We start from the raw sequence: 27,339 nt of genomic DNA, 5'->3' as shown, positions 1-27,339 counted from the left end.
TCTATTTCTTCCTTAGTGTTCTCTTTCATTTATTCCATTTTTGATGTCTTCTGAAGAACTTTAGCTTAAGAGAAGCTAACTTATAAGGGGGCAGGGGACAGAATGAATTTGAACCATTAATCTTTATTCATTGTAATTTGGGGATTTTTTTCTTTTACCTGTGTTTTGTGTTTAAAATATGGATCATTTGGAGAGATTTGCTGAGGGTGATTGGAATAATTCTAGATATTTGAAGGATAATCTGTAAGTCTTTCAGGTGAATTCATGAATGTAAAGAAGTCTTTAATAATTATCTCTTTCCTCCAATAGAAATAATGAAAATATATTTTAAACTGGAGGATATATGTATGTGTGTGTTTGTGTGTGTATATATATATATATATATATATATATATATATATATAGTCTGAGAAAAAGCATTATACCTTTTCTTGAATTGCTAAAGAAACTAATAGGTCAGAGTAGGGGTGACTAGGTTTAGGCAGTTGATGTTTATGTTCATGTATTTGTTATGTGAAAACCTAAGAAAGATTTGGACTTTGCAGTTGATGGTGGGTGTTGCATTAGCCTGACATTACTGTTCCTCTTTGGTGCATGAAAGCCTTTGCTTTCTTAATCAACATTGTCTCACTCATAGGTCTCTATCTCAGATACTTAATTATTATAGAATATGTTCCCATTAGGCTTATCTTTGGAAAAACAATTGCAATGTAATCAGTGTCAAATACTTCTTTGGTGCCTATTTTGTAACTTCTCTGGGTCCTTTGTCTAGACCTTATGTTAATTAAACATTTATTGAATATATTCTGACAACATCAGTGTGGCACATGAAATCACAAAGAAAACCTTGGAGTAGGGCTTTGGAGGGTGATTAGGTGGGAAGGCTTTTTAGGTAATAGAGTAAAGACCCAGAGGCACAGAAAAAGTACATGGCATGTTGAAACCTTGGATAAACTGCATCATTGTGCCTTAGTCGTTTATATATAAACTGGTGTCAACAGTGATATTTAGGGCAGGGGTTGTGGCTCAGTGAAGGAGCACTTGCCTAGCACATGTGAGGCACTGGGTTTGATCCTCAGCACCACATATAAATAAAATAAAGGTATTGTGTTCACCTAAAACTAAAAAAAAAAAAGTAAAAGAAAACAGTAATATTTAACTAATGGGATCATTGAGAATTAAGTGAAATAATATACACAAAATACTTAGGATTATGCCTGCCATGTCCAGTGATCAATAAATGTGAGCTCTTAGATCTAGTTGTCTAGAATGGAGGATGTGTAAAGGGGGTATAGGTCAAGAAAAACTGAGCATGCTGTGCTAAGGAATCTTTTACTGTGGACATTGCAGAACTATTGGAAATTAATGAGTTTTTTTTTAACTCTTATTTTGAGATAAGTGTAAATTCACATGCAGTTATAAAAAAAAATACAGAGTGATCTTTTATATTCTTTATCCTGTTTCCCCCCACCAAAGTAACATCTTGCATAATTTTAATATAGTATCTCAACAGGATAGTGATTGGCCTTGATCCAATCATTTGACTCCATTAAGTATAGTTTTACATGTAGTAGTTGGTTATGTATGCACATGCATTCTATGCAGTTTTTACCACAGTCAAAATACCAAAGTTCCATCACAAGCATCTCTCATGCTGCCTTTTATAACTACCTCACCCTACCCACTGGAAACCACTACTCTTTTTTTTTTTTTTTTTTTCTAAAAGCTTTAAAAAGTTAGTTTTAACCAACTATTTAATGTTTGAGAGAATTTCTAAAGATGCAAATAAAATTGTAATACAGTAAAAACTAACACTTATAGATCAGTAAGCTAAAAATATTCTCTGGCTCTAAAAAGTCTCCTAAAGTAGTTTAAAGATTTTTTTTCTCATTGAAATGGACATGATCAAATATTTATTTGAAATAACTATAAATTGTTTTAAATAAAATATAGAAACATAATAAAAGTTATTTCACTGAAAGAGGGTTTAGTGCCACTTGAACCCTTGTAAATATGCATCACTAACTAACAGTAGGATCAACCAGACTGAAATTAGAATTTAGCAATACTCTCACATTTTATCCAATTAGAATTTAGCAATACTCTCACATTTCCCTAATAACACAAACCCCAATATTTTAAAAACCCTATTAATATTAGTAGTATGAATGCTAGTAAAATGATCACCAACTTACAATGGTTTGACTTAATAATTTTCAGCTTACAACAGTATGAAAGCAGTACACATTCAGTAGAAACTGTACTGCAGATTTTGAATTTTGGTCTTTCTCAGACTAACAGTATATGGTCTGATAATCTCTTATGCTGGGCAGTGGCAGCAAGGTATAGTTTACTACCAGTCTCATAGTAACAAGGGAAAAACTAAGACTATAAATACTGTGTTGCTAAGCTAGGATGTACATGCAGTAGGTTAGGTGTATTCAATGCATTTCTTATTTAAAATATTTTCAACTCACAATGTGTTTATCAGGATATTTATCAGCAAGTCAAAGAGCATCTATTCAGGAAGTATTAGTTTTAATAGGTGTTTCACAGTGTGATTTAGATTAATTAAAAAAGGGAATTATAAATTATTATAGACTTCATTTTAAAATAATGTTATAATTATTGCAATATTGTCTATGCACACAATAAATATGATCAGGAGAATACAAAAAGCATAGGGGCTGGGCCCTTATTAAAGTCATACTCCTCTCTGGACCCTGGCAAATATCATGTGGGAAACCATGATATTTGTTGAGCAACAGCCAGGCTAGTGCATCTCTAAGGTTTCAGGAGTCCATATGAATTTTATTTTCATTACTCTTGCCCATTTTCTAAACTTTGAAATTTGAGTACTGTTTTCTTGAAATCACTACTTTTTTCTTTGGGAAACCACTACTCTTTTCTTCATTTCCATGATTTTGTCATTTTAAGAATGCTATATATTGGGGCTGGGATTGTGGCTCAGTGGTAGAGCGCTTGTCTAGCATGTGCAAGGTCCTGGGTTTGATCCTCAGCACCACATTAAAAAAATAAATAAATAAAATAAAGGTATTATTATGTCCAACTACTTCTAAAAAATAAATGTTTTTAAAAAAAGAATGCTATATAAATGGAATCATATAGTGTAACTTTTGTTTTGATGGGTACTGAGGATTGAACTCAGGTGCACTCAACCACTGAGCCACATCACATCCCCAGCCCTTTTTTGTATTCTATTTAGAGACAGGGTCTCACTGAGTTGCTTGGTGCCTCGCTTGGAACTCTAGATCCTCCTGCCTCAGCCTCCTGAGCCACTGGGGTCACAGGCAAGCACCACTGCGGCCGGCTTAGTGTAACCTTTTGAGATTGCTTTTTTCACTCAGCCTAATTCCGGTGATGACTATCTCTTGTAGTGGGCCTTAGTAGTTCTTTTGTTTTTAATGCTGGATAGTATTCTGTGTTATAGAAAAACCAATTTGTACACAATGGAGTATTACTCTGCATTAAAAAATGACAAAATCATAGAATTTACAGGGAAATGGATGGCATTAGAGCAGATTATGCTAAGTGAAGCTAGCCAATCCCTAAAAAACAAATGCCAAATGTCTTCTTTGATATAAGGAGAGTAACTAAGAACAGAGTAGGGTCGAAGAGCATGAGAAGAAGATTAACATTAAACAGGGATGAGAGGTGGGAGGGAAAGGGAGAGAGAAGGGAAAATGCATGGAAATGGAAGGAGACCCTCAGAGTTATACAAAAGTACATACAAGAGGAAGTGAGGGGAAGGGGAAAAATAATACAAGGGGGACAAACGAATGTCAGTAGAGGGGGCAGAGAGAGAAGAGGGGAGGGGAGGGGAGGGGAGGGGGGATAGTAGAGGATAGGAAAGACAGCAGAATACAACAGACACTAGTATGGCAATATGTAAATCAATGGATGTGTAACTGATGTGATTCTGCAATCTGTATATGGGGTAAAAATGGGAGCTCATAACCCACTTGAATCAAATTGTGAAATATGATATATCAAGAACTATGTAATGTTTTGAACAGCCAACAATAAAAAATTAAAAAAAAAGAAAAACCAATTTGTTTAACCAATTATCACTGAAGGACATTTGAGTTATTTCTGGTTTGTAACAATTATAAATAAAGGTACTTTAAACATTTGTGAGCTAGATTTTGTGTGAACATAAGCTTACATTTCTTAGATGACTGTCTAGGACTCTAAATTACTGGGTCATACGGGTAAGTGCATATTTATTTTTATAACAAACTGCAATATTCTTTCCCAGAGTAGCTGTATCATTTCACATTCACACCAGCAGTGATCCAGTTTTTCCGTATTCTTGCCAGTATTTGGAGTTATCATTATTTTGTTGTAGACATTCTGATTGGTATTTCTGATATCTCATTGTGGTTTTAATTTGCATTTCTCTAATGACTTCAGATTCTGAAATGAGAACAGATTTTTAAGACTAGATTTTATCTTACATTAGTCTTGAAACAGTGCAGAAAAACCTTATATTGGAGAGAGAGAGACAAAATACAGGAGCCATCAGGAGGCTGCTGTGTCAGTTCCTGTGAGAACGTCCAGGGATCTGTTTCAAAGTGTAAAAGTGAGGCTGGAGGAGGTGGAAGAGGTGAGGGGTATTTCTGGAAGGGGAAGGAGGCTTGGAGTGTCTGGGATTGGTGGTAAGGATTTAAAACTGTTAGTAAACATAGGGCAAGAGAAGGAGAAGATTTGGTAGAAAAGAATGAGTGGTTTTGTTTGCTTCTTGGTCTAAGATCCAAGTGAGTAATTTTGAACATGTGGAATTTGAAGTGCATCCTGGTAAAATTATCAGTAGGTAGAGCATGGACCAGAAGTAAAGTAAAGAAGAATTTTGGACTCATTAGTGTGCCCATGTGGATGAAGCCATGGATGTGGGCAAGCTTGCCCAGGGTGGCTTGTAGAGCAAGGAAAGGTGGAACACTGTGTAGCTAGGGTGTGGACCTGTGAAATTCCTGGGGACAGGAGCCTGTCCAGTTTGTTGAGGTTGAATTAACATTAGGATATGCAAGGGCAGCAGCAGATTCCCTCCACAGGTGGAAGAAGTGCAAATAGAGTCAACCATTGTGATAGCTGGCTTCCCCCTGTGACGAAACCTGATGTTGAGCAATAGCAAGGCTTGTGCATCTATAAGGTTTCAGGAGTCCATATGAATTTTATTTTCATTACTCTTGCCTATTTTCTAAACTTTTAAATTTTCTTGATTTTTATCATATCATTTACCCTCTGAACAGTTTTTACTTAAAATATTTCTTTTAGTCTACTTTCTCTTTTTTTCTTAGCCTTGACCTAAGCAATAAAATCAAACAAAAAAATAGGTTTATTCATCCTATTTTTGTATATACATTAAATGAGCTACTAAGTGTTTTTAGAAGTTCACATATCATCTAGAATCCTCTCAAATACCACCATCAAAAAACACAATTTCTCAGATACATTTATCTTGAGCTTGGCTCATATGTTAATAAATTTACTCACAGAAGGAACCAGCAAGATGATAAAAACTTTCTAGCTTGAAATTGTATAAAAGTGGATCATTCAAGTTGTTAGGAAGCAGGACACCTGCATAAGAATGTTGAGTTTTTTAAAAAAGTAAACAGCTAATTGGGCAGAGGTTGCAATTTCATGTCACATCATCATAACAATCATTTCTATAATAGTTGTTAGAGAGGTGATCTGGGACACGACCTCCCAGATGCTAGGTATGCCTGCTGTCAATCAGAAATTAAAAAACAAACAAACAAACAAAAAAACAGTACCTTTCAATAACAAAAGATAAGGACACATCTCATTTTCTGAATTGGAAAACAAGGTTTCTTTCACCATTTCGCCTTTGATAGGTCCAGTTAATTGGAAGCACGAAACTGTATCAAACAGATGTCAGAAGCAAAGGACCAAAGAAAAAGTTCTGATTTTAAATAGGTCAGTGCTGTAAACAAATATTCTGTGTACATAGTATGGTCATTTCTTAAGTATTGTGACCAAATCTTTCTTTTGGAATATTCTAGGAAAATTTTCTGATCAGTCATGTCTTTAAATATTTGTAGTTTCCTACATCTGCTTAGAGATAATTAGGACAAATTTGGATGCATTTGAACACCTACCCTTTCTTTAGGACTATAAAGTTAATTCTGTGGCACAACCAATCTTTTGCTTGGCTGATACCGTTTAACCCTGATTGTTAATAGTGGGGCCTTCTGTTGTTGTTAGTTCTTTGAACTAAGAACTAGCTTTGACCAGTATTCTTTCAACTTACTTAAAGATTTATATCTAGACCACTACTGAACACTGTTATGGTACCTGAGGTCTCATTTTTCAGGTATTAGCTCCCTTCCTTATAATTACATTCATATCTGCACATGTAGATCATATGACTCCATAAACCTATATACATATATAATTTTTTTTTGCGGGGGCGGGGGGCTCTTCCTAGTGGTACCAGGGATTGGACTCGGGGCCTTGCACATGCTAGGCAAATTTTGTACCCACTGACCTACATCTCCAGCCCTTTAAAAAAAATATTATTTTTCTTTGAGACAGGGTCTTGCTAAGTTGTCCAGGCTGTCCTGGAACTTGTGATCCTTCTGCTCCGGCTTCCTGAGTAGCTGGGATTATTGGCATATGTCATGGCCCTGATTTTTTTCCCCCTTTTTAAGGTGCAGTGTTGATCATTTTATATTTCAGCAAACATTTTTGCACTCTTCAGGATGTAGGCACTGTGCTTGTCCTTTAGTAGATGCTTAAACTCATAAACATGTACTTGGATTACTATAATTTGGGTGCTATGGAAATTGACAAAAAAGAGAAATGCTTCTCTCTTAGGGAAGACTAAGAGAGGAGCATTTGACTGGAGGCTTGATGAATAGGTAGCATTTGGAGATACCAAGAAAAAGCCAGGCAGAAGAAAGTGTTATGGGTAGGGACCAAGGCCCCTTTGGCATTAAGCATGAAGTATGTGGATCATAAATAGGGATAAGTCAGTGGGCTTCAGATTGTGATGTTCTTGAATAATAAGTAAAGGAATTTGGGATTTTGTTGCTTTAATATTTAGAAAAAAATAATATTTAAGCCAAAGCAAGACAAATCTAGAAACATTTTGATAATCTTTGATTGTGGTGGTCCTTTTTCCTAGTGCTCTCAGGCCAAAGCTAAAGATGACGTGTTTTTTACTGGCATGTCTAATCTAAAGATGGAGGAAGGATGAAGAATGAGTAGGAGTCAATGAAAGTTCATGTGCCATTATTACTGCATTATTTTTTCTCTTTACCCAGAAGTACTGTTGGTGGAATTTTCCTCCAAGTTAGAATATTCTGCATCTAGGAAAAGTAACAAAGCACAAGTGTTCAGAAAATCCAGGGATCTTCACTGAGCAATTTTAAAATTCTGTGTGGGGCTGATTCTTTAACCTTGCTTGGAGTTTTTATGATTAGTTATTTGAAATATTTTGGTGAACTGAAATTTTGTCTTAGGATAAAGGATTAAGGATGTGGGTCTAATCTTACCAAAAATAATTCTATATTAGGAAAGAAATGGGGGCTCACAATGGAAAATGTGCAATGTGTGTAAGATTAGAATAGAAAAAATATATCACCCTAACTCTTCTACTCACAGACACTGTTGTTTTCATAGAATAGTTTTGCCCAGTAACATTATACTTTTAGAGAATTTGACCCTGAAAGCTTTTCTTTATAGATTAAGGGTATATGAGGTTTTTTTAAAATGCCTTCGTATTGTCAGAGTCAAGAATATTACCTGTGTTTGTACTTGCTCTTAGGAAAGAGAGCAAGAAGAAGGAGATAGGTTCCCCCCCCCCCCCCCCTCTGGACTGGTGCTCAGTGACTTAGCAGATTTTCTGGATAGTGTTAAGATGAGTAAGAACACTCCCCCCCCCACCACCGTCCCTGCTCCCCCCTCCCTTTGCTTTTCCTCCCTATAGGCATCCATAGAGCTTTGTAAGGCTCAGTAGTCTATGGGTGCTGCTGGGTGCGATATGGTATCTGGCCTATGGCCAGCTGTTGGTCTCCAGTAGCAGCCCAGAGCTCTCTGGAGGAGATGACAACAGCGCTGCTATTGGTGCAGAGCCCAGGTGACTGTGCCACTGGGGACAACAGCTCCCCCTCGAAGGGACTCCTGAGGCTGGCCTGCTGCCTCGATCCTGAGCTCACACTGCCAACTGCAGCAAGATTGCTGCTGCCTTCCTAGGGAACACTGCCACAGGGAAATAAATACAGCCTACTGGCCAGAGTTGAAAGAGCTTTCTGTCAAAAGGGAAGAAAAGTGTTGAAACTGGCTTCCTGTTTTCAAAGCAGTTTTAAGTGCCCAAGTCTTTATTTTGTTAACTTGGAAGTTATAAATGGCCAATGAAAACTTTCAAGGAAACCTTGTTTCTATTTTTAGGTAACCTCTGCTAATGCTTTCTTTAGTGTCTTGGCATTTTCTGCACTCTCTTAATCAAAAATAAAAATATCAATGTCAAGAACAAGAAACAGGGTCTCCAAAAGTTTTTGCAATGGTTGAACCAGTCAACTTTCAAACTTACTAACATGAAGTTTATTTGATACGTTGACACTCACTAATGAGCAGAATTACCGTCCTTTTAGGGAGTTAACTATCTGTTAAATGTGTTTTAATTATTTAAGATTATTTTCTGAATTAGCTGTTCAAAGAATCAACTTAATTTTGTTAATCGATATCAGATGAAAACTTACATTTAACAAAGCCTGTTCATAGAGACAGAAAGGAAGATTGATTTATAAATGTGTGTACTTTAAGAGAGATGAGATTATAAAGGCTATCCTGATCAGCTCCCATTTTATCTCACTGGTTTGTGAGTAAGGCTCAGGAGAGGTTTGCTGGGCAGATTGGGCTAGACTGTGTGCTCCTCTCAGTGGTATTATTTCTGCAAAAAACAGAGCTCTCCGTTTCTCTTCATCATTAATTTCTGCGGCCTGCTCTCCTGGCCCAGTGTGTTGGAATGCTGAAAGGAGCATGGAACAGCCAGCCAATGCCGAAGTACTGACAACTGTACCTAACTTTGGACTTCAGGACATGTTTGTTTTTGAAAGCAAATATTGACATAAAGGATTCATTTGTTGAGCTATGTCATAGAAATAGACATATTCAGGTTTTTAGAGACAAACTTCACAGAATGGATTTCAATGAATGACTATAGTTGGTTGCCTTTTTAAGAATCTCATGAACTTTATAAACTTCTTTTTATTTTTAGTTGGCATTGAACGTTTATGCAGTTTTCTTGAATGTGGTATCTCATGGTAGAAAAAACAACTCAATTGTCCATGAGAGTCAGGAACTTTTGTGTTTCTTCCCATTGTGCTCTATAGTTCTAGCCTGCTCTACAGTATCATGGTCACATATGGAACCCCTGGTGCCTATATTAAGCTTTGACATTTAACACGCTGTATTAAGCATTGAAAGAAGTTTTATTTGCAAATTCTATTCAAGTTTTTTTTTTCCTTTAAGCTAAACCCTGAAAATCTGGTTGAAGGGATTTTGTCAAGTGCAACAGACCAGCATTCTCAAGTTCTGCTATCTAAAGCAATGGTTTTTAGGTCAGGCTGCATATTAAAATCCTTTAAAGAATTTTTTTTTAAATACTGATACACCCTATCCCGGACTTGTTAAATGAGTCTCTGGGGTAGAACATAGGTACTGGTATGATTTTAAAGTTCTTCAGTGATCCTAATGTGTAGCCAGTGCTGGGAACCTCCAGTCTAGATCTCCTGGAATAAAGGCTGTTTGTTTTATCCCCTCAACCAATGGTCTTCAAGTGTTTCCCCACCCCATGATTCATTTTCATTTTAATCCTTTGAAACGTTATCATGGTATTAACAAGGTTAATCTCCAACCCCAATGTAATAGGAACTTTGAATAAAGTTGCTTAGAATTAAGCTTATGAAACAACAGAAAGCCCTCAAATTCCTACTGATTATGGGGTAATGCAAGATTATGATCTGCAGAAAAATACCTGTTTACCATGGTGATGGTTTTAAGTTATATCCATTGGCTTCGTATATTTACCCTGTGAATTGTGTTACTATCTGGTCTTTGGAATGAGAGTTAACACAGCATAGCTATAAATGACTGAGATGATGCCCAAGTTAATTCATTTTTCCCAGCATGGCTCAGCTGCCAAGTGGTAGTGCTGAGATTAGCAGGTCCCCTGACTTTGAATAGTATGCTCTTCTTACTATATTCTGCATCTTCCTACCATGAAGGCTAGTTCTAGAATTTTGCTGACCCTCTTGTCTGAAGTGGCTGCTCTTTGGAAGTTTTCTTTTTTAAAAAACATTATTTTTTAGTTATAGTTGGACACAATATCTTTATTTTAATTATTTATTTTTATTGGTGCTGAGGATCTAACCCAGGGCCTCTCACATGCTAGGCGAGTGCTCTACTGCTGAGCCACAACCCCAGTCCCTCTTTGGAAGTTCTTAAGGGAAAAGCTTGAGATGATCAGGATCATGTTAACAACCCACTGGGAAGGAAGGGTGTGAGATTTAGGAGAAGTATCCTAGGGTGGGAAAGCCTGAAGTTAGCTACCCTTGGGAGGATATCAACTTTTAAATTTCTTTTTAAATTTAAAAGAAAATTTAAAGTTCTCATTTTTTAAAAAAGAGTTTTATTACCTTTCATTTTTTTAGGCCCTCAGAGGCCATCATTTTTTAATATATATCTTTATTTCTTTATTTTTATATGGTGCTGAGAATCGAACCCAGTGCCTCACTCATGCTAGGTGAGCGCGCTACCACTTGAGCCACATCCCCAGCCCTAAGTTCTCATTTTGAATTTAATTTTTAATATTCTGAATCTCTTGAGCACTGTATTTGGTGGTACGACAGTTCCTCTTAACCAAGTTTGTGTTTCTGAATGCTCTGAATGCTATAAAGGCAACCCATGGGCTGGGACATCTGCAGAAAGGCTTTTCTGGGGCTGGCAGGCTGTGTAAAAGGAAGTCGCTCATTGTGTTTTTAAGATCTTGTGAATTATTACGGAGAGGAGAGGAGGACTGTGCTACAGGAGCTGAGGCCTGTGGATTCTGATCATACCCTAGGAAAACTTTTATTTGAGGTGTGTGGAGATAGAAGTGCCGGCCCCTAATCCCCTCAGGAGCTGAAAATCGCCTCCTTGTAGCCCCTGGAAGCTGCCGTGTCTGCATTCAGGAACAACTTGGATGAGTCTTCAGCCTTAGGGCATAGGAAGGCTTCCCGGCTGTTGTGCTGCTGTCAGGAAGGGACTGGATTGTCCAGTCTGGGGAATGATTGCTGGCCCCTGGTGTCATGTCCCAGGGGCCTAAGTGCAGGGAAAACCACATGGTTGCCCTGTCAGCAAACATTCTGCTCTGGCATCCTAAAATAAGATGGACATAAACGGTGGCCATGTGGCATTACAGATACAAAGATGACATTAGTGTCCTCAGAGGAGAGGAAGTCTCTTGTGTAAGCAACTCTATTTGCTTGTGGATTGAATATTCCTTGTTCCCTCTCAGATGGGCATATATGTGCACATGTGATTCCCTGATCTTTGAGTCTTGGCACAGTCTGAACTTCATTGTCTCTTTTTAGCTCTGCAGTGTTTCCACTGCTTCCCTATCATCATCACCTTGGTAGGAAAAAAATGCTCAGTGTCTCATAGCCACATAGTGACAGGGAAGATACAGATGGCACTAGTATTTCATTCTGTGTTCTCAACTCCTGGATCAAGCAGCACTTACCCCCAGGAATGAATCACCTGCTGTGAAGCCTCTCTATATGGTTGGGCCATCTGGTCACCAAGAGCCCCACTGTTGTGCTCCTTTTAAGCTGTAAAGAAAACAGGTGCCCTCATCCAAGGAGAAGTTTTAGAAAGTCACTTCAGAAAAGGATTTAAAGCATCATAAAGTTTAAAAAAAAAACATAAAGTATTTTTCCCTAGATCAGCATATATCAAGAATATATTTAGCTGCCTAGAGCCACCTCACTACTCCTAACACTTTGGGGCCAGATAATTCTTTAGTGTAGGATTGTCCTGTGCATTATAGGATGTTCAGCACCAGCCCTGGTCCCTGTCTACTAGAGATGTTAGCACTCTTCCAGTAGTGACAGCCACAAGTGTCTCCATATGTCTCCTGGCAAGCAAAAACATCCTCATTTGAGAACTACTGACTACACTGCCCAATACAGTCAATACAGTAGGAACTAGGCACACATGGTTATTTGCATTTGAAATGTGGCCAGTCTGAGTTGAGTTGTGCTTTAAGTATAGAATACATACCATATTTCAAAAACAAATATAAAATTTATAAAATACCTCATTAATAATTGTATATTGAGTATGTTAAAAAGTAATGCCTTTTATATAGTGTTAAATATTATTAAATATATATTTTATTGCATTAAAATGTATTAGTAAAATTAATTATATCTTTTACTTTTAAATATGGCTACTAAAAATATTAAATTGCATTTTGTGGCTTATATTTGTGGCTTGCATTTATTTCTGTTGGACAGCACTTGAGCCAGTGTTCATGTACTATAGTTGAGCTATTATTCTTGTATTAGGCATTTAGATCCCTAAAAACAGTAAAGTTTAAATGATTTTTTTCCCTTTGGAAATTTTTCATTCATACAGTAAAATTATGCAGACACAGCATATGTAAAGTGTTACATGTTGCCAGTTTTTTCTCTTGAATATCTGCGATGCCATATTAAAAATTGGTTTGGTGTTCAGATAGTTTATGTTTCTCTCTTTTTCCTCTTTCCCATGTTGGATTTTATCTCCTTTTTAAAGATGTATAGTTGTAAATTAAAATTCAGTTTCTGTTTCTTTCTTTTTTTATTGGTGACATTGGTCTATTTGTTCTCTCCTGTATTCCTAGCATCTAGAACAGCACCTGAACATAGTCAGCTCTCAGTGAGTACATGCTGAATGAATGGACCAAGAAATATTATTCAGAGACTCGGGTTGTATCTCAGTGGTAGAACACTTGCTTAGCACATTCAAGGCCCTGAGTTCAATCCCTAGTGCTAACGAGGGGAGAAAAGAGAATTATTATTCAGTAAAAGCTCACCATTTTACATATATTATTGTATCAGTTACCTGGTCATTTTTTTTTTGTTTTGTTTTGTTCCCTTACTTCAGTAGTAATTTATGCAGAAAGTTTTCCTTTTTACATTTAAACCCATCCATTCTACCTTTGATAGGATTTTGACATTGGTGGGGGAATGGAGGCTTTTGCCCTCCCTTTCATAGCTAGTATACTGTTTAATTTTCTTTTCTCTCTCTCTCTCTCTCTCTTTTTTTTTTTTTTTTTTGAGACAGGGTTGCTGAGTTGCCCAGCAGGCTGGCCTTCCTCTGCCACCATGCTCAACTTTATTTTGTCATTTTTATGTACCTTTTTAGGGTTAATCCCAGATGGATTAATGTACTGTGTGAAACCTGGATCTCTTAATTCATCTGCAATCTGGTATTTATTTGTCCCAGCAGTACTCACTGACTCATGATTCTCAATCCTGCTGTATTATTTATGCTTTCACATAGGAAGCTCTTATAGCTTGAATATATTAAGTTTTTTCTCTTGGTTCATTTCCATTTCAGTCCATTCAACCTTAGAATGTTGATAACTTACTTTATAGAATTTTGACTCTGGTAGGATATATTTATTTTTGTCTTGAAACAGATACTTTTTTCTCTTGGCATGCTTGGCTACGTAAGCCTTTTTAGGGAGCCTAGAGAGGAGGAGAAGTTAGACATCCAGGCTTATAGATGTAAGTATTGAGACATCTGTGCAGTTTCTGGCAGGTTGGTATAAAGTTGCTTTTTAAAAATTTTTAAAAATATTTTTGAGTTGTTGATGGACCTTTATTTTATTTATTTGTATGTGGTGCTGAGAATCGAACCGAGTGCCTCATGCATGCTAGGCAAGTGAGCTACCACTGAGCCACAACCCCAGCCCCATAAAATTGCTTTTATTTTATGTTTAAATATAAGTCTGTAATGTGTCTGTCTTCTAGCATCTGCTCATCTTTGGTTTGAAAACAATTAGGAATGTGCCTTTTTGCAATAAAGTAAAATAGTTTTACATTCTAGTATTCTGACTGTGTAATTGAACTGACTTGGGAAACTACCATTTGCTTATAACGAGGATAGAGTCATAGTTTATTTATCTAGTACTTACCATGGAGAAGAGAGAGGAACTGTTTGTGAAGGTATATTGAGATCATCTTGTACAGTTAATGATTTATTTGCTTGCTTTTTCTTTGAAAGAAAACATGCAGAGTGATTCAAGGCAACTTGAGCCCGGGTTCAAACCCCTGCTCCTATATGTGCCTCTGTTTTCTCGGCTGTAAAGTAGGGATGATAGTTCCTACACTATAGGGTTGTTGTGAGGATTAGTGAGTTAATATTAGTAAATCATTTACAACAGTGTCTGCTATGTTGGTTCATTTTAAATTAATTTGTACACATTTTCTTGTCACTTTCAAGTAAACAGTTTGCCTTTATAGTAGACGCATGCTAGTCATGAGATTTAGCTATAAAATTGACCTAGCTTCCTATTTCTGGCCAGTATCCCAGGGTAGATGGAATAGAAGTAGCCTCAGGAGAGCAAAATAGAACTGAAAGTTCTGAAGGTAGTAGCACTTCTCTTTTGCAATAATACTAGACTACATATTCTAATATTCTATAATAAAATAAGTTGGGTCACATTGGTTAAGAATCTACTAGGAGCTATACTCTTTAATCTTATAATTCCACTGATGGAATATATACTATATAATCCAGAAAGAGAAAAATAAACTATAATTGTCTATTATACTATTAATAATAAGCAAAACAGAGACTCTAAATCAACGTGGAATGGGTAAGATCCTCAGTGGCATGTCATACAGCATTAAATGATAATTATGTTGCTTGTGAGGCAACCTAAAGGTATTTTAGTTGACATGTGACTAACAGGTGATAAACTCTACTGTGCCAGGGGCCAGGGATGCAGACAAGAGCAAGACAGCTTGCCTTCCAGGCACTCTCTTTGGACTCCCATCCTCTTGTGGTGCTGTAGGTTCCAGAAAAACTCAAGGAATTGCTGGTCCTGGTGGTACACACCTGTAATCCCAGTGGCTTGGGAGGCTGAGGCAGGAGGATTGCAAGTTCAAAGCCAGCCTCAGCAATTTAGGAGGCTGCCTCAAGAAAGGGCTGGGATGTGGCTTAGTGATAAAGTGTCCTTGGGTTCAATCCCTAATATCAAAACAAACACCCAAACTAGACTCAAAAGGGTGGGAGAAGTAAATTCCCTGACCTTGAGGGAGGGTGGTCAGGGAAGCTAAAGGAAAGAGGAAATAGCTGAGATAGGACCCAAGATTTATCAATGGATAAATTGTGGTAATATAGTTAATATGTATTAAATATTTATTAAATGCTCTTCCTTATCCTGTTAATTCCTCTCAATTTTGTGTGACAGGTGTATACACTGTGGTAAAACTGAGTAAACTGACGTTTAAAGTGGCCCCATAACATGGTGAAGACTGGTGGAAGAATTAGAATTCAAATCCATATCTGTCTTCTAAAATTTGTGTCTAAAATCTGTGCACTTTATTATGGCCTCCAACTATGGGAAAATTCTTCCTATGAAGATGTTAATACTTTAAAGCCATTAGAGAAAATGGTTTTGTTGGAGTAAGAATTCTATTTACTTGAGTTTTTGTTTTGTTTTGTTTTAATGTTAGCATTTGAGGTTTTTGTCACTAGCTACATGGACATCTGTTGTTTTGAGAGAGACCTGTCTCTGAAGGAGCTGGGTGCAGCTTTCCAAAGAGAAGATCCTGCATCAGCTCCTCATAGCATCAGAGATTTCATTTCCCTGACATAGGCAGTGAGAAAGGTCATGACAAGGTTGACAATTGGAAAGCTGTTTAGGAAGGAATAGCAGAAATGGGGTATGACTTGGAAAGTGTGTTGTATAGAGGGGCACATTTTTATTTTCTTAACTCAACAGTGTAGACTTCTCCACAACCTTACTGTGGGAATTCCTACTCCATATTTTGTTATTACATGAGATTTTTGAGGATTAGTGCCATTTTGATCACTTTTATGGGGACTAAACTTTATCAGGATAGGACAAGATTCACTGAGTAAAATCAACATATATAAGAGCCCTCAGTCTCTGTCACATTACAGGCATTTACTAATGTTGCCACAGTACCTACAATAAACCTGGGGAAATGAAGCCTCGATTGTCATTGAGTTCTTTCAAGAAGCCTTTGATTTTGGCTTCCTCCAGTATAGGACATAACTTAACACTCTGGAGGTTATTGTTATATATGGTCAAAGGAAGAAACCCCTTGCAATCAGAGGATTGTTTAATTAAATCCATTCACTTTCAGTTAATAGATTTTGATGAAAACTGTTACTAGGCATTTTAGATAAAGAAAATGAGATTAGCGTGCTATACAAAGAAGCATTTTCGGGCTGGGAATGTGGCTCAAGTGGTAGCGCGCTCGCCTGGCATGCGTGCGGCCCGGGTTCGATCCTCAGCACCACATACGAACAAAGATGTTGTGTCCGCCGAAAACTAAAAAAAAATAAATATTGAAATTCTCTCCCTCTCTTTAAAAAAAAGGGGGGGGGGCATTTTCACATTCTTTTTCCCACCATCCAGAACAGTCTTGTACATAGGAGATGCTCAGTAACTTATTTGTTGGAAGAATGAGTGAAAGAAGATTCTAGTTTCTTCTTCAACTAACATGCCATTCTCACGAAAGCATACTAATGGAGGGCATACCATGTTTTCCTTTTCTGATGTTTTTCGATGTGAAAAGATATTTATTAAACTCTCTTAATTCTTGAACTTGGTTCAACTGGAAAAGCAGAAGAACTAGAGTAGCTAAAACAATTTTGAAAAGGAAGAATAAAGTTAGAGTTGTCACACTTCACTATTTTAAGACTTACTTTATAGCTCCAGTAATTTAGTTGTATCAGTGGAGGGATAAACAAATAGTCCAGAATGGAAGAGAATCCAGAAGTAGACTCACACATGTATGGCCAACTTTTTGACATAGGTACAGAAGCAATTTAATGGAGAAATGAAGTGTTGGAACAATTGGACATCCATAAAAAATGAAGAAATAAACTTTAACCTGAGCCTTACACTTTATATAGAAATTAACTCAAAATGAATCATAGTTCTAAATGTACAATGTGAAACTATCAAACTTTTAGAAGAAAACATAGAAGATCTTAATGATCTGGGGTTGGATGAGGAGTTCGCAGACAAGACACAAAATGCACAATGTATAAAAGAAAAGAAAATCAATAAATTAGACTTCATCAAAATTATAAACTTTTGCTGTGAATGGCATTATTAAGAGGATAAAAACTTGCCATAAAATGGGGGAGGGATTGCAAATCTCATATTTGACAAAGAATTTAAATCCAGAATATATAAAGAACTTTATAAATTCAATACAAACAATCTATTTAAAAATGGTTAAAAGGGAGCTGGGATTGTGGCTCAGCGGTAGAGCACTAGCCTAGCATGCGTGGGGCCCTGGGTTTGATCCCCAGCACCACATAAAAATAAATGAATGAAATAAAGGTATTTTTTTAAAATAAATAAATAAATAAAGGTATTTTGTCCAACTACAATTTAAAAAATAAATATTTTTTAAAAAATGGTTAAAAGACTTGAACAGATATTTCACCAAAAAAGATGTGTTGGTGGAAAGTAAGTATAACACCATTCACCGTTAGAGTGAATAATAAGTTAACATTCTTCACCATTAGAGAAATGCAAATTAAAATTATGGGGAGATCCATCACATGCCTGCTAGAATGCCTAAAATAAAAAAAAATTATGCTAATACCAAGTGCTGGTGAGGATGTGGTGAAACTGGATCTGTCATACATTGCTAATAGGAATGTAAAATGATATGAAGTAATTATGATAACAACTAATGTTTGAATCACAAATAATGCAAACCTACCTCATATACTTCTCATGCTGTTCAAAGTTAAAACTCCATTCCATTACACATTTCAAGTGAGTGTATTTTCTGAGCTCAAATTATGGTTCCAAAGGTGCTTTTGGGACCTATCGAAGTACAAAGAAAATTACCATGTATCCTATCTATTGGGCTTGGCGTGTAGTTCAGTGGTAGAGTATGTGTTTACCATACACAGGCCCTGGATTTGATTCCCAGCACCATAGATGATAAGAAAGATCTGTGTATTTTGGAAATAGACAGTGGCAGTGGTTGTACAACATGGTGAATGTAATTAATGGCCCTGAGCTGTACAATTAAAAATGTCTAAAATGGCAAATTTTATGTTATATATATTTTGCCACAGTAAAAATTATCTATTTAACTCTCCATTTAGTAGTTTCTACTCAGCTTTCAAATGGAAGTGCTTAATCTTCAATACATTGATACAATGAAGGCAAATGTCAAGAGAAACACCTAATAGAATTCTGTAATGCCTTCTAAGAGACAAATATGATCAATTAGAATCACATTTAGATTGATTTCAGTATTTGGCAGAACCCATCTTTGTGAAGACATTTTAAAAATAAAATTGTACAACTTCATGACCAATCACCATTAAGAGATGAAGATTTGCAATTGATTTTGATGAAAGGGAGAACTATTTTAAGCTCCAGTTAAGTCAAATGCTACTTCCACCTAAAATAATTCCATTCTTCTGTATTACAAAAATTGTACTCTTATTTGAATTTTTGTCAATAAACATTTTGTGGGAATTTTTCTTCTCATAATATAAATACCTATATAATATCCTTGATTTATTTTTTTCTCTTGGTCCACAAGACCTAAAATATTCATTTTATGGCCTTTTACAGAAAATGTTTGTTGACCTCTAGCTTTATTTTTTTTTTAATTTTGTTGTTCTCAGATTTTTTTTCCACATTTTTTAGTGCATCATAGTTGTCTATAATGGTGGGGTTTGTTGTTACATATTTATCCATTTATGCAATATACCAATATAATTTGGCCAATTTCACTCCCCAGCACTTCTCCCCTTCTTTCTCTCCTCCCTGCCCGTCCCTTTCCTCTATTCTATTAGTCTCCTCTTGATTTTCATAAGATCCCTACCACTTTCTTTACCTTTTTCCTACTTCCACATATGAAAGAAAACATATGACTCTTGACCTTCTGAGTTTGTCTTATTTTGCTTAACATAATGGCCTTTAGTTCCATTCATTTTCCTGTAAATGGAAAATTTCATTTTTCTTTATGGCTGAATAAAACTCCATTGTGCATATATACCACAGTTTCTTTATCCATTCATCTGTTGTCGGACACTGAGGCTGGTTCCATAGTTTGATTTGCAATTTGACTTTTGTAAATTGTGCTGCTATAAACATCGGTATGCATGTATCACTAAAGATGATGACTTTAATTCTTTAGGATGAATATGAAGGACTGGCATCGTTTTGACCCCTACCTTTTAAAGCATTATTTTTAAAGCAATCAGAATTCCACTGTGTGCTCTGTTTTAGTTGCATCCCATAAATGTTGATGTATTGCAGTTTCTTACCATTTAGCTCAAAATATTTTCTAGTTTGCATTTGATATTTTCCTTAACTCATATGATTTAAAAGTGTATTGCATAATTTCTGAACATATGGAGAATTTCTTGTAATCTGCTTTGAGTTCTAACCGAATTCCAAAGTAGTCAGAGTACATACATTGTATGTTGTCAGTCTTTTGAAATTTGTTGAGGTTTGCTATATGGCAGTATATAGTCCATTTTGGCAGATACCCTGTGTGTACTTGAAGTAGTGGGATTCTTTCAACTGTCTCCTGAAGCTGTGGATATCCAAATCAGCCTGGTCCCTGTAACTTTTTGTACAGAGTCCTGGTTTCTACTCACTTATAGTAGGTGTGCTTGTATTTTTAGTGTATCTTTCTTGTTTCTTGGTCCAATTTTCCCCCCTTCCCTTGTGTTATATGCAGTTTAAAGGTAAGAAAAACCTTTGTTGTTATGTTTGAATCTTAGCAGGCTTCAATTAATTTTCCATATCATAGTCCCTAACCACTAAATTAAATGTTCACTTATACATAAGAACTTTTTATATGCTTTTTTTTTTGGTGGGGGGAGTTGACTCATTTGCCATGTTGTACAGTTATTCTCTAGAAACCTAGTCTACCTTGCCTTTGACAAAAGGAAATGATTGTGCTTCCCTGGGCTATGTACTTTCCTGCTACCAAACGGTTATCTTATCTAAAGATACTTAACTATGCTGTGAACTAAAGCTAAAACTATTCTATTTGATTAGCCCAGGCATACAGGTTACCCCTATGCACAAATTCTACCCTTCAGTTCTGTTAATATTTGCCTGTGTGTGTGTGTGTGTGTGTGTGTGTGTGTGTGTAAAAATAGAGATCCCAGGAGCCAGGCATATGATCCCAGTGTCTCAGGAACCTGAAGCAGGAGGACCACAATTTTGAGGCCAGCCGAGGCAACTTAGTGAGACCTTGGACAACTTAGCAAGACTTTGTCTCAAAATTTAAAAAATAAATATGGGATTGGGGATGTAACTCAGTGGTAGTGTCCCTGGGTTCAAAACCCAGTACCAAAAACAAATAAAGAAGAGACTCATTCATCTTTGTGTGAGGCCTGTTGTATTAGGTGCTATACCACTTAACTTTTTCTTGATTAGGGATCTGTTGTTTGTTGTTATGTCACAATAATTGCTGGAAATAATTGTGACAATGCTTCACTGCTCAGAGAGAAGAAAAAGAAAAAAGGAAATTAAGGAAAGGGAGGCTTGTGCCACAGTAAAGCATAAGTTTTCACCTGTAAATCTTGGTCCACCCTCTTCTGCCCCAAATGGACCTTTTATTAAGTTTAGTTTTTCAACACTTATAAGCTGTATAGTAAACTTTGTATTTCAATCCATGAGCTCTCCTGCGCTTGCTGCGGGAATGTGGGTATTGAGACTCCTTAGCTGGGCAGCCAGCTGAGAACCCATCATCTGCTCTCCCTGTTGCTGATAAGAGGGAAACAGGAGGCATGAGTATATTCTTGCTCTTTCTGTATGTTTAATTGGGGATGATTGTGGAGTTTTTGTCATAGAAAATGAACACTAGAATTGGAAGTTAGTAGTGAAGTGACTGACTTTCAATACCCATTGCAAAACAGAAGATGAAAGATTTTGGTGAACAAAATATATAAATTTTTAGTGTGTACAACACAAAGAGGGAACCTATAGACATTGGTTTATAATAATGTGTCAGGCTTGGCTTATCAGTTCTAACAAGCATACAGCCTAATGGAAAGGTGTTCATAATAGGATGAAGAGATGGAGAGGGGATAAGAGGTGTATATAGGAACGCTGGACTCTTTGCTCAGTTCTGTAAACCTAAAAGTGCTTCCTACCATCACCATCAACACAAGGGTCTGTTCACTTAACAATTTTAATAGTTGGTTTAATGTCCTTCATGGGTTCATATCACACAGTTAGTGTTTAACTGCCTCACCCTTGAAATTTCTCTTGGGACAAGTGATGTGCAGTTTGAGCTGATGTCAGGTGGATTTGCTGCTCTTGACTTTATCTCATGTTCATTAACTGCTCTTGTGTCTCTCCCTGTTGGGTGGAACAGCTGGAATGCCAAGATGCCTTGGAAACAGCAGCCCGAGCGGAGGGCCTTTCCCTGGATGTCTCTATGCATTCTCAGCTCAGAATTCTGGATGAGGAACATCCCAAGGGAAAGTACCATCATGGCTTGAATACTCTGAAGCCCATCCGGACCACTTCCAAGTAAGAGGCTCTGCTGGTTCATGACTTATCCGCAAGGCACCAAAATTATTTTTGAAAAAATAGGTTAGGATTAGGGCAGTTGGGGAGACCCTGTTTTTAATTAAGGGTTCTATTTACTGAATAGTGTATTTTAGGTAGTGACTGACTTCTCAGTGCATGTTGACAGTTTTGTGATTTGGGTTTCTCGCCATAGACACCAGCACCCAGTGGATAATGCTGGGCTCTTCTCCTGCATGACTTTTTCATGGCTTTCTCCTCTGGCCCGTGTGGCCCACAAGAAGGGGGAGCTCTTAATGGAGGATGTGTGGTCTTTGTCCAAGTTCGAGTCTTCAGATGTGAACTGCAGAAGGTAGGCATCTCTGGTGCACCCTCTTCTCCTACATACTGGGTGCTAGGGCCTGAGCTAGGAGGGTGGCTGCAGAATTGTGAAATCTACAGCTCTGTGTCCTTTAAGGAGCTGAGCTGTCCTGGGGAGGGTGGGTAACCCGGGGATGGCTCTCCCTTTGCTCTTCTGCTTTGTCTCCTATTTTAATCGAATCCTGTTTTAACCTCGGGCTTTCTTTCTCTCTCTCAGCCCCGCTTCTCTTCCTGAGTCTGCAGGGAGATTATGTCGCTGCCTTGTGACAGAATACATTTTTGTGGTAGCTGAATGTACCATTAAAATCTAGTTTGCAGCTTTGCATTTTACCACAGGATCCTTCAGAAAGGGTTGGGACCCTCAAGAAAGGAAATTCTTATGCACAAACAAATTTTATTCAGGGGTAGACCTTTTTGCAGGGGGTGGAAGGAAAGGGGTTTGCTCTCATCATTTTCTACATTTATCCAGAAAGAGTATTTTTTTCCAGAGGTGAAGACTATGTGCATAGTTTTAAAGAAGAGGCTTGTGTGTGCAGTGACAGGCTGGAGACCAAAGCATTGGCAGGAGGGAAGCTAGGGTGTGTCTCTTCCCCTGGGGAGGTTTGTAACAGAGGACATGTGCCCTTGTTAAGACTAGAGAGACTGTGGCAAGAAGAGCTGAATGAAGTTGGGCCAGACGCTGCCTCCCTGCGAAGGGTTGTGTGGATCTTCTGCCGCACCAGGCTCATCCTGTCCATCGTGTGCCTGATGATCACACAGCTGGCCGGCTTCAGTGGACCAGTAAGTTCTAACCATCTTTTTTGACCATCTCCAGGGGCCGGGCCACGGCCAGCTCTAACTCTCTCGTTCTGTTGCAGGGGTTGTGCTCACCTTTGGGCTAGTTAGCAGCTTTAGAGATGCCTCCAGACCTGTTGAAAGGGGACAGTGGATTTGGGAGGAATGGAGGTGTGTCATCAGCTAGGAGGATGGAGGGGCATGATTGTGAAGAGCTGGCTTGCTTTCCTGGGGTGGGGTAACACTGAACTGATCCTGGTTCTGCACAGGACAAGGCTTCTTGGTTGTATGTTGATATAAAGTGACAGTCTCGGTCTGGGCAGATGTGTCTTGGCAGTGCTGTGAGTGGGTGAGCGCAGTGTTGTGTGGCATAGGCTGGTGAGCCAGTGCTGGTGACATTCTGAGTGCTTGGAGGTGGAGTTATCATGTCTGACAGTCCTTTAACAAATGAACCCTGAGAAGTTGGAGGACTGTCGAGGTTTTTACAGTTTAACCTGGAGTCTGTTTCAAGTGTTGGTATATAGTGGAAACTGTGGCAAGTATTGGGGTAGCAGCCATGTTTTTTTCCTAGTCTGTTTGAACACAGAATAGGTAAGGGAGCTTTTGACAATCACAGTTTCCTGGGCGCCTGTTTCTTACACCTGCTGTGCTGCCTTACACTTGAGATTTTGATTAAATCTATTCTCTACATATTTGCCTTGAGGCATCGGAGCAGTAATACTGCTTATACTGTGCATTTTCCGTGTGTGGGTAAGCTGGAGGTTCATGGTTTTGGTAAGTATGTGCCTAAAATGCATGGTGATTAGGTAACACTAATTTACAGTTTTATTTTCATTTTGTTTTTTAAAATGTTTGATGTCTTTTTTTTAAAGTTTTGATCTCTTTTTCTGAAGCAGAGGACACTACTTTTCTGGTATTATGTTTCTATATTAATTGACCAACTAACACACTTTTATGTAAGTTTTAAATAAAAGGGACCATGTAATGAAAATGTTATGTTGTTACATTATTGACCAAAATGGCAAACATTTCCATAGAGCCAGCTTCCCCCAAGAAGAGCTTCTGTCATTGTTTCACTACAGGGCTGGTGGCTACTCTGATCCTTCATAGAATCTTTTCATCTGAGCAGCATAATACCTAGGCTTCCTTGATAAAGCTACAGTGGGTTTTCTTGATTCCACTCTCTTCTAAAAATGAACAAACAAACAAACAAAAAATTCCATGGATTGCTGGGATTTTAATTTTTTTCTTGGGGAAAAAAGTTACCTGTGCATGTTCAGCTTGGTGTCTTTAAGGTCACTCCCTCAAGCAATCTGTATATTCCTTAATCTCTTATTTATAATGTAGCACACTGGGATGCTAATCTCTAGGAAATTCTTTTAGATGCCAGGGAAAGCAGAGCACCTTCCTTTAACAGGAAAACTCAGCACGCTTCTCCTCTTGCCCTCTCAGAAAGAGCAGCTCAAGGCCAGTGTTCTCTCATGGGCTTCCGTCCTGGAACACCTGAGAAAGCAATGGACCCATCCATCATCTCATTGAGAAAAAGATTTAAAAGTCTAAACAATCTAGACTTTGTTTTTGGAGCTCCAGTTCTGATCCATTTCTTTCTAAATGGAAATTGAAGAACCAGGCTGGTTTTGAGATCAGTACTAGCAGTGAGCAGACCTCTGCTTGTGGGCTTCAGTCCTTTTGAGGAAGATGCATTTTAAATTTTTGCACATTTTCTAATCTGGCATGATTTTCTAACTGGCTTCATCTGTTCTTACAGAAATCTACACAAGAACAGACTCCCCAAATTCTCTAGCCCCTCACCCCCAAAAACAACATCATTATTTCTTGTTCTCCCTTAGGTCTCACTGAATTTTGGTAGCCATACACAGAACAAATGAAACACAATCAAGTTGTGTTTTTTTATGTGTGTGTGTTTTAAATTGCTGGCCAGCTCATACTAGATATGCGTGCATCAAGATGATCCAAGGTTCCTGATACCAGGGGACCAGCACTCTGTGCAGGGTGCTTAAGGATCACAGTAATGTTAACTGAGTGCCAGAATCCCTAGGGTATGAGGAACCATATCACTAAAGTTACAGAGATGCTTTCGGGCCTTCTTAAACCAAGGTAATTTTTTAAAAGACTTGGCCTGACCTAGGATCTGTGTGTAAAGAGTTAGCATCTGCCCATAGACCTGCAAGAGAAGGCTGCCTCCACAGCGCCCTCTCTTGGTGTTGCTAGCTCTGCCCCAGGGCCTGGGGGAAAGGACAGTGAAAAGCCTTTAGAGAGGTAAGTTCCCACCCCTCCAACCTCTCTCCAGCTGCAGCTCGCTTGGTGCTGTCAGGATCTGGACTTGGGGGGAGTCTCTCTGTAGTGGAACCAGTGACAGAAGCTGTTCTTTAGAATTTTCAGGATGGCTGTATTCTGCGGTCAGAATGAGAGAGTCAAGCTGGGCAGAGTCTCTCGCCAAGAGTTCAGGTAAGGTAATGTTTATTCACTGGGAATGCTTTCCACAGCCAGACAGCTATGCTGACAATCTCGAGTTTTCTCCCAGTTTGTTTAGATTTAAATGACAAATGTGTAACTTTTTAAAAACTGAATTTTGTTTGGATTTTTCATGAAAACCTTCTTTTCTTCCATATGAAATAGTTTGAAATGTCGTTGCTTTTTAAAAACCCTGTGTGTTGGAACCTCTTTAATCTGCTTGTTTCCTCTTTTCCCCCCTCTGCAAGTTTTACATAGTGTAAACATTTGTTGTCTTTTACCTTCCCTGTTCCTCCCCTCTGGGAGGTGCTGATGCTCTTACCCCGTGCTGAAAAATGGCACTCTAAAGGTATGGGAAGGAAAGAACCCCAAACAACAATCTGCTGTCCTTTCACGCCTTCCTTTGGAGACTGTTCCTTCAGTGCTGCAGAGTGTGAGAAAGTGCGTCACTGCACACCATCGTACTGAGTTGCTTCACGGAAGGAGAAGGGGCTTTGGCCCTGTGACTCAGTTCTGCATTTTGGATGCATACTGGAAAAGAAGCCAATCTTCTTGCTAGTAAATCAACAGCCCAGCTGTATGCAATGGGGACCCAAACACTGGATATAAACCTAAAAAAATCTGAGGGAGGGAGAGGAGGAATTCAATAGTTCTTAGAATCTGAAATCTTCTATTTGATCAGGTTATTTACTGGGACTCGATATAAATCTGATTGGTGGGGATCTCCTACAGCCTAGTGAATATCTGGTATTGAGTTACTTTCAGGAAAAATGAGAGACACACATTCACCCAGGGAGAGTCTGGGTTCTGAAATTCAGCGTTAGCTACCTCAGGACTATCATGTCTGGTCTCCATTTTTTTCTGTCGCTCAGTGCTGGCTCATAGGTGTGCTGACCTTTACTAAAGGAACCAGGGTAGATGGGTGGATGGGTTTTAAGTTAATTCTTTTTCTTCCTTTAGGGTGGGGGATTGGTTTGGCCTTCTTTTGTTGTAGTTTGTTTGGTTTTATTTTTTTGCCATGATCAATTTTAGCTACAAGGATTTGAAAAGACTCCGAAGGATGCCAGCAGTTTTTCCTCGAGGCTTAGAATTTTGTGTTCTATCCTGAGCAGAGGTAATTCCTCACGGCCTAGTGCACCAATTGCATTAGCCATTTCAAGCAGAGTACCTCTTTAGGGAATTTTTTTGTTTTGTTTTGTTTTTAAATTCTCTTTCCTTAGCAGCAAGGTCTTTATTTCTAGAGAATCTCCTCCATTGCAGAATCATTGCAACTTCAGGAGCCCTAACCAATTAAATGCTGTCAGCCTGATGTACTACTTCGGACTCTGGAAGCAGATATTGGTTCTGTTCTGTATTTCTACTGTGTGTAGTTGAAACAACAGTCGGAGGCCAGATGACCTGTTAGATGGCCAGCCCTGTGTAACTCAACTCTGTATGTTCTCACTGTATGTTACTGCAATGCTCCTGCTCTTGTACAGTGTTTGTGAGATGCTCTTTGAAGATGGTACCTTTATATTTTTTCATTTTCAATAAAAGCACATTACTTCCCATTTCCTGGTATTTAATACTGTCGCTGAATGTGCCTGTGTGAGTGTGTGCCCCGGCGTTGCAGGACCTCAGAGCTGGAGGTGGCACTCGGTGGTTCTTGGGGGCTGGCCGCCTTCCCTCCCTGCAGGTGGTGTTAGACATATGCTACCTGAGGTAACATATTTTTGTTTTTGGGAGGGAGTGGGGTGTGGGGGGGAGGGCCCATGGGAGGGTCTCTGGATTTTTGATAGTCTGCTTTGTTTGCTTTCTTCTGTACTATTAAACTGCTGATGTTTATTTTCAGGAATGTTTTGCAAATGCACTTCTCACTCTTCCCCAGTACAACTGTAGGTACACTGTTCCTTTTTATCAAATAAGCACGTTTGAAACAATACAAA

General features: G+C 38.2%; 1 protein-coding gene across 3 annotated transcripts in view; it reads left to right on the top strand.

Moving 5' to 3' along the window:
* Abcc5 (ATP binding cassette subfamily C member 5) overlaps window positions 1-27,339 on the top strand; it is a 79,872-nt gene that overhangs the window by 4,154 nt on the left and 48,379 nt on the right. For 2 of the 3 annotated variants that reach the window (XM_071615148.1, XM_027951509.2), the window contains exons 3-5: window positions 21,651-21,808; window positions 22,002-22,157; window positions 22,798-22,945. In XM_071615148.1, the coding sequence (XP_071471249.1) occupies window positions 21,651-21,808; window positions 22,002-22,157; window positions 22,798-22,945 (462 nt within the window). Of the gene's footprint in view, window positions 1-21,650; window positions 21,809-22,001; window positions 22,158-22,797; window positions 22,946-25,333; window positions 26,965-27,339 lie in introns of those variants that run through there. The other variant, XM_071615149.1, reaches the window with a different exon arrangement.

This window comes from Marmota flaviventris, chromosome 8, assembly GCF_047511675.1.
Source record: "Marmota flaviventris isolate mMarFla1 chromosome 8, mMarFla1.hap1, whole genome shotgun sequence".
In the NCBI taxonomy this organism is placed as follows: domain Eukaryota; kingdom Metazoa; phylum Chordata; class Mammalia; order Rodentia; family Sciuridae; genus Marmota; species Marmota flaviventris.
The sequence above is the reverse complement of the archived record's forward strand: the minus strand, read 5'-3'. Positions and strand labels throughout refer to the sequence as shown.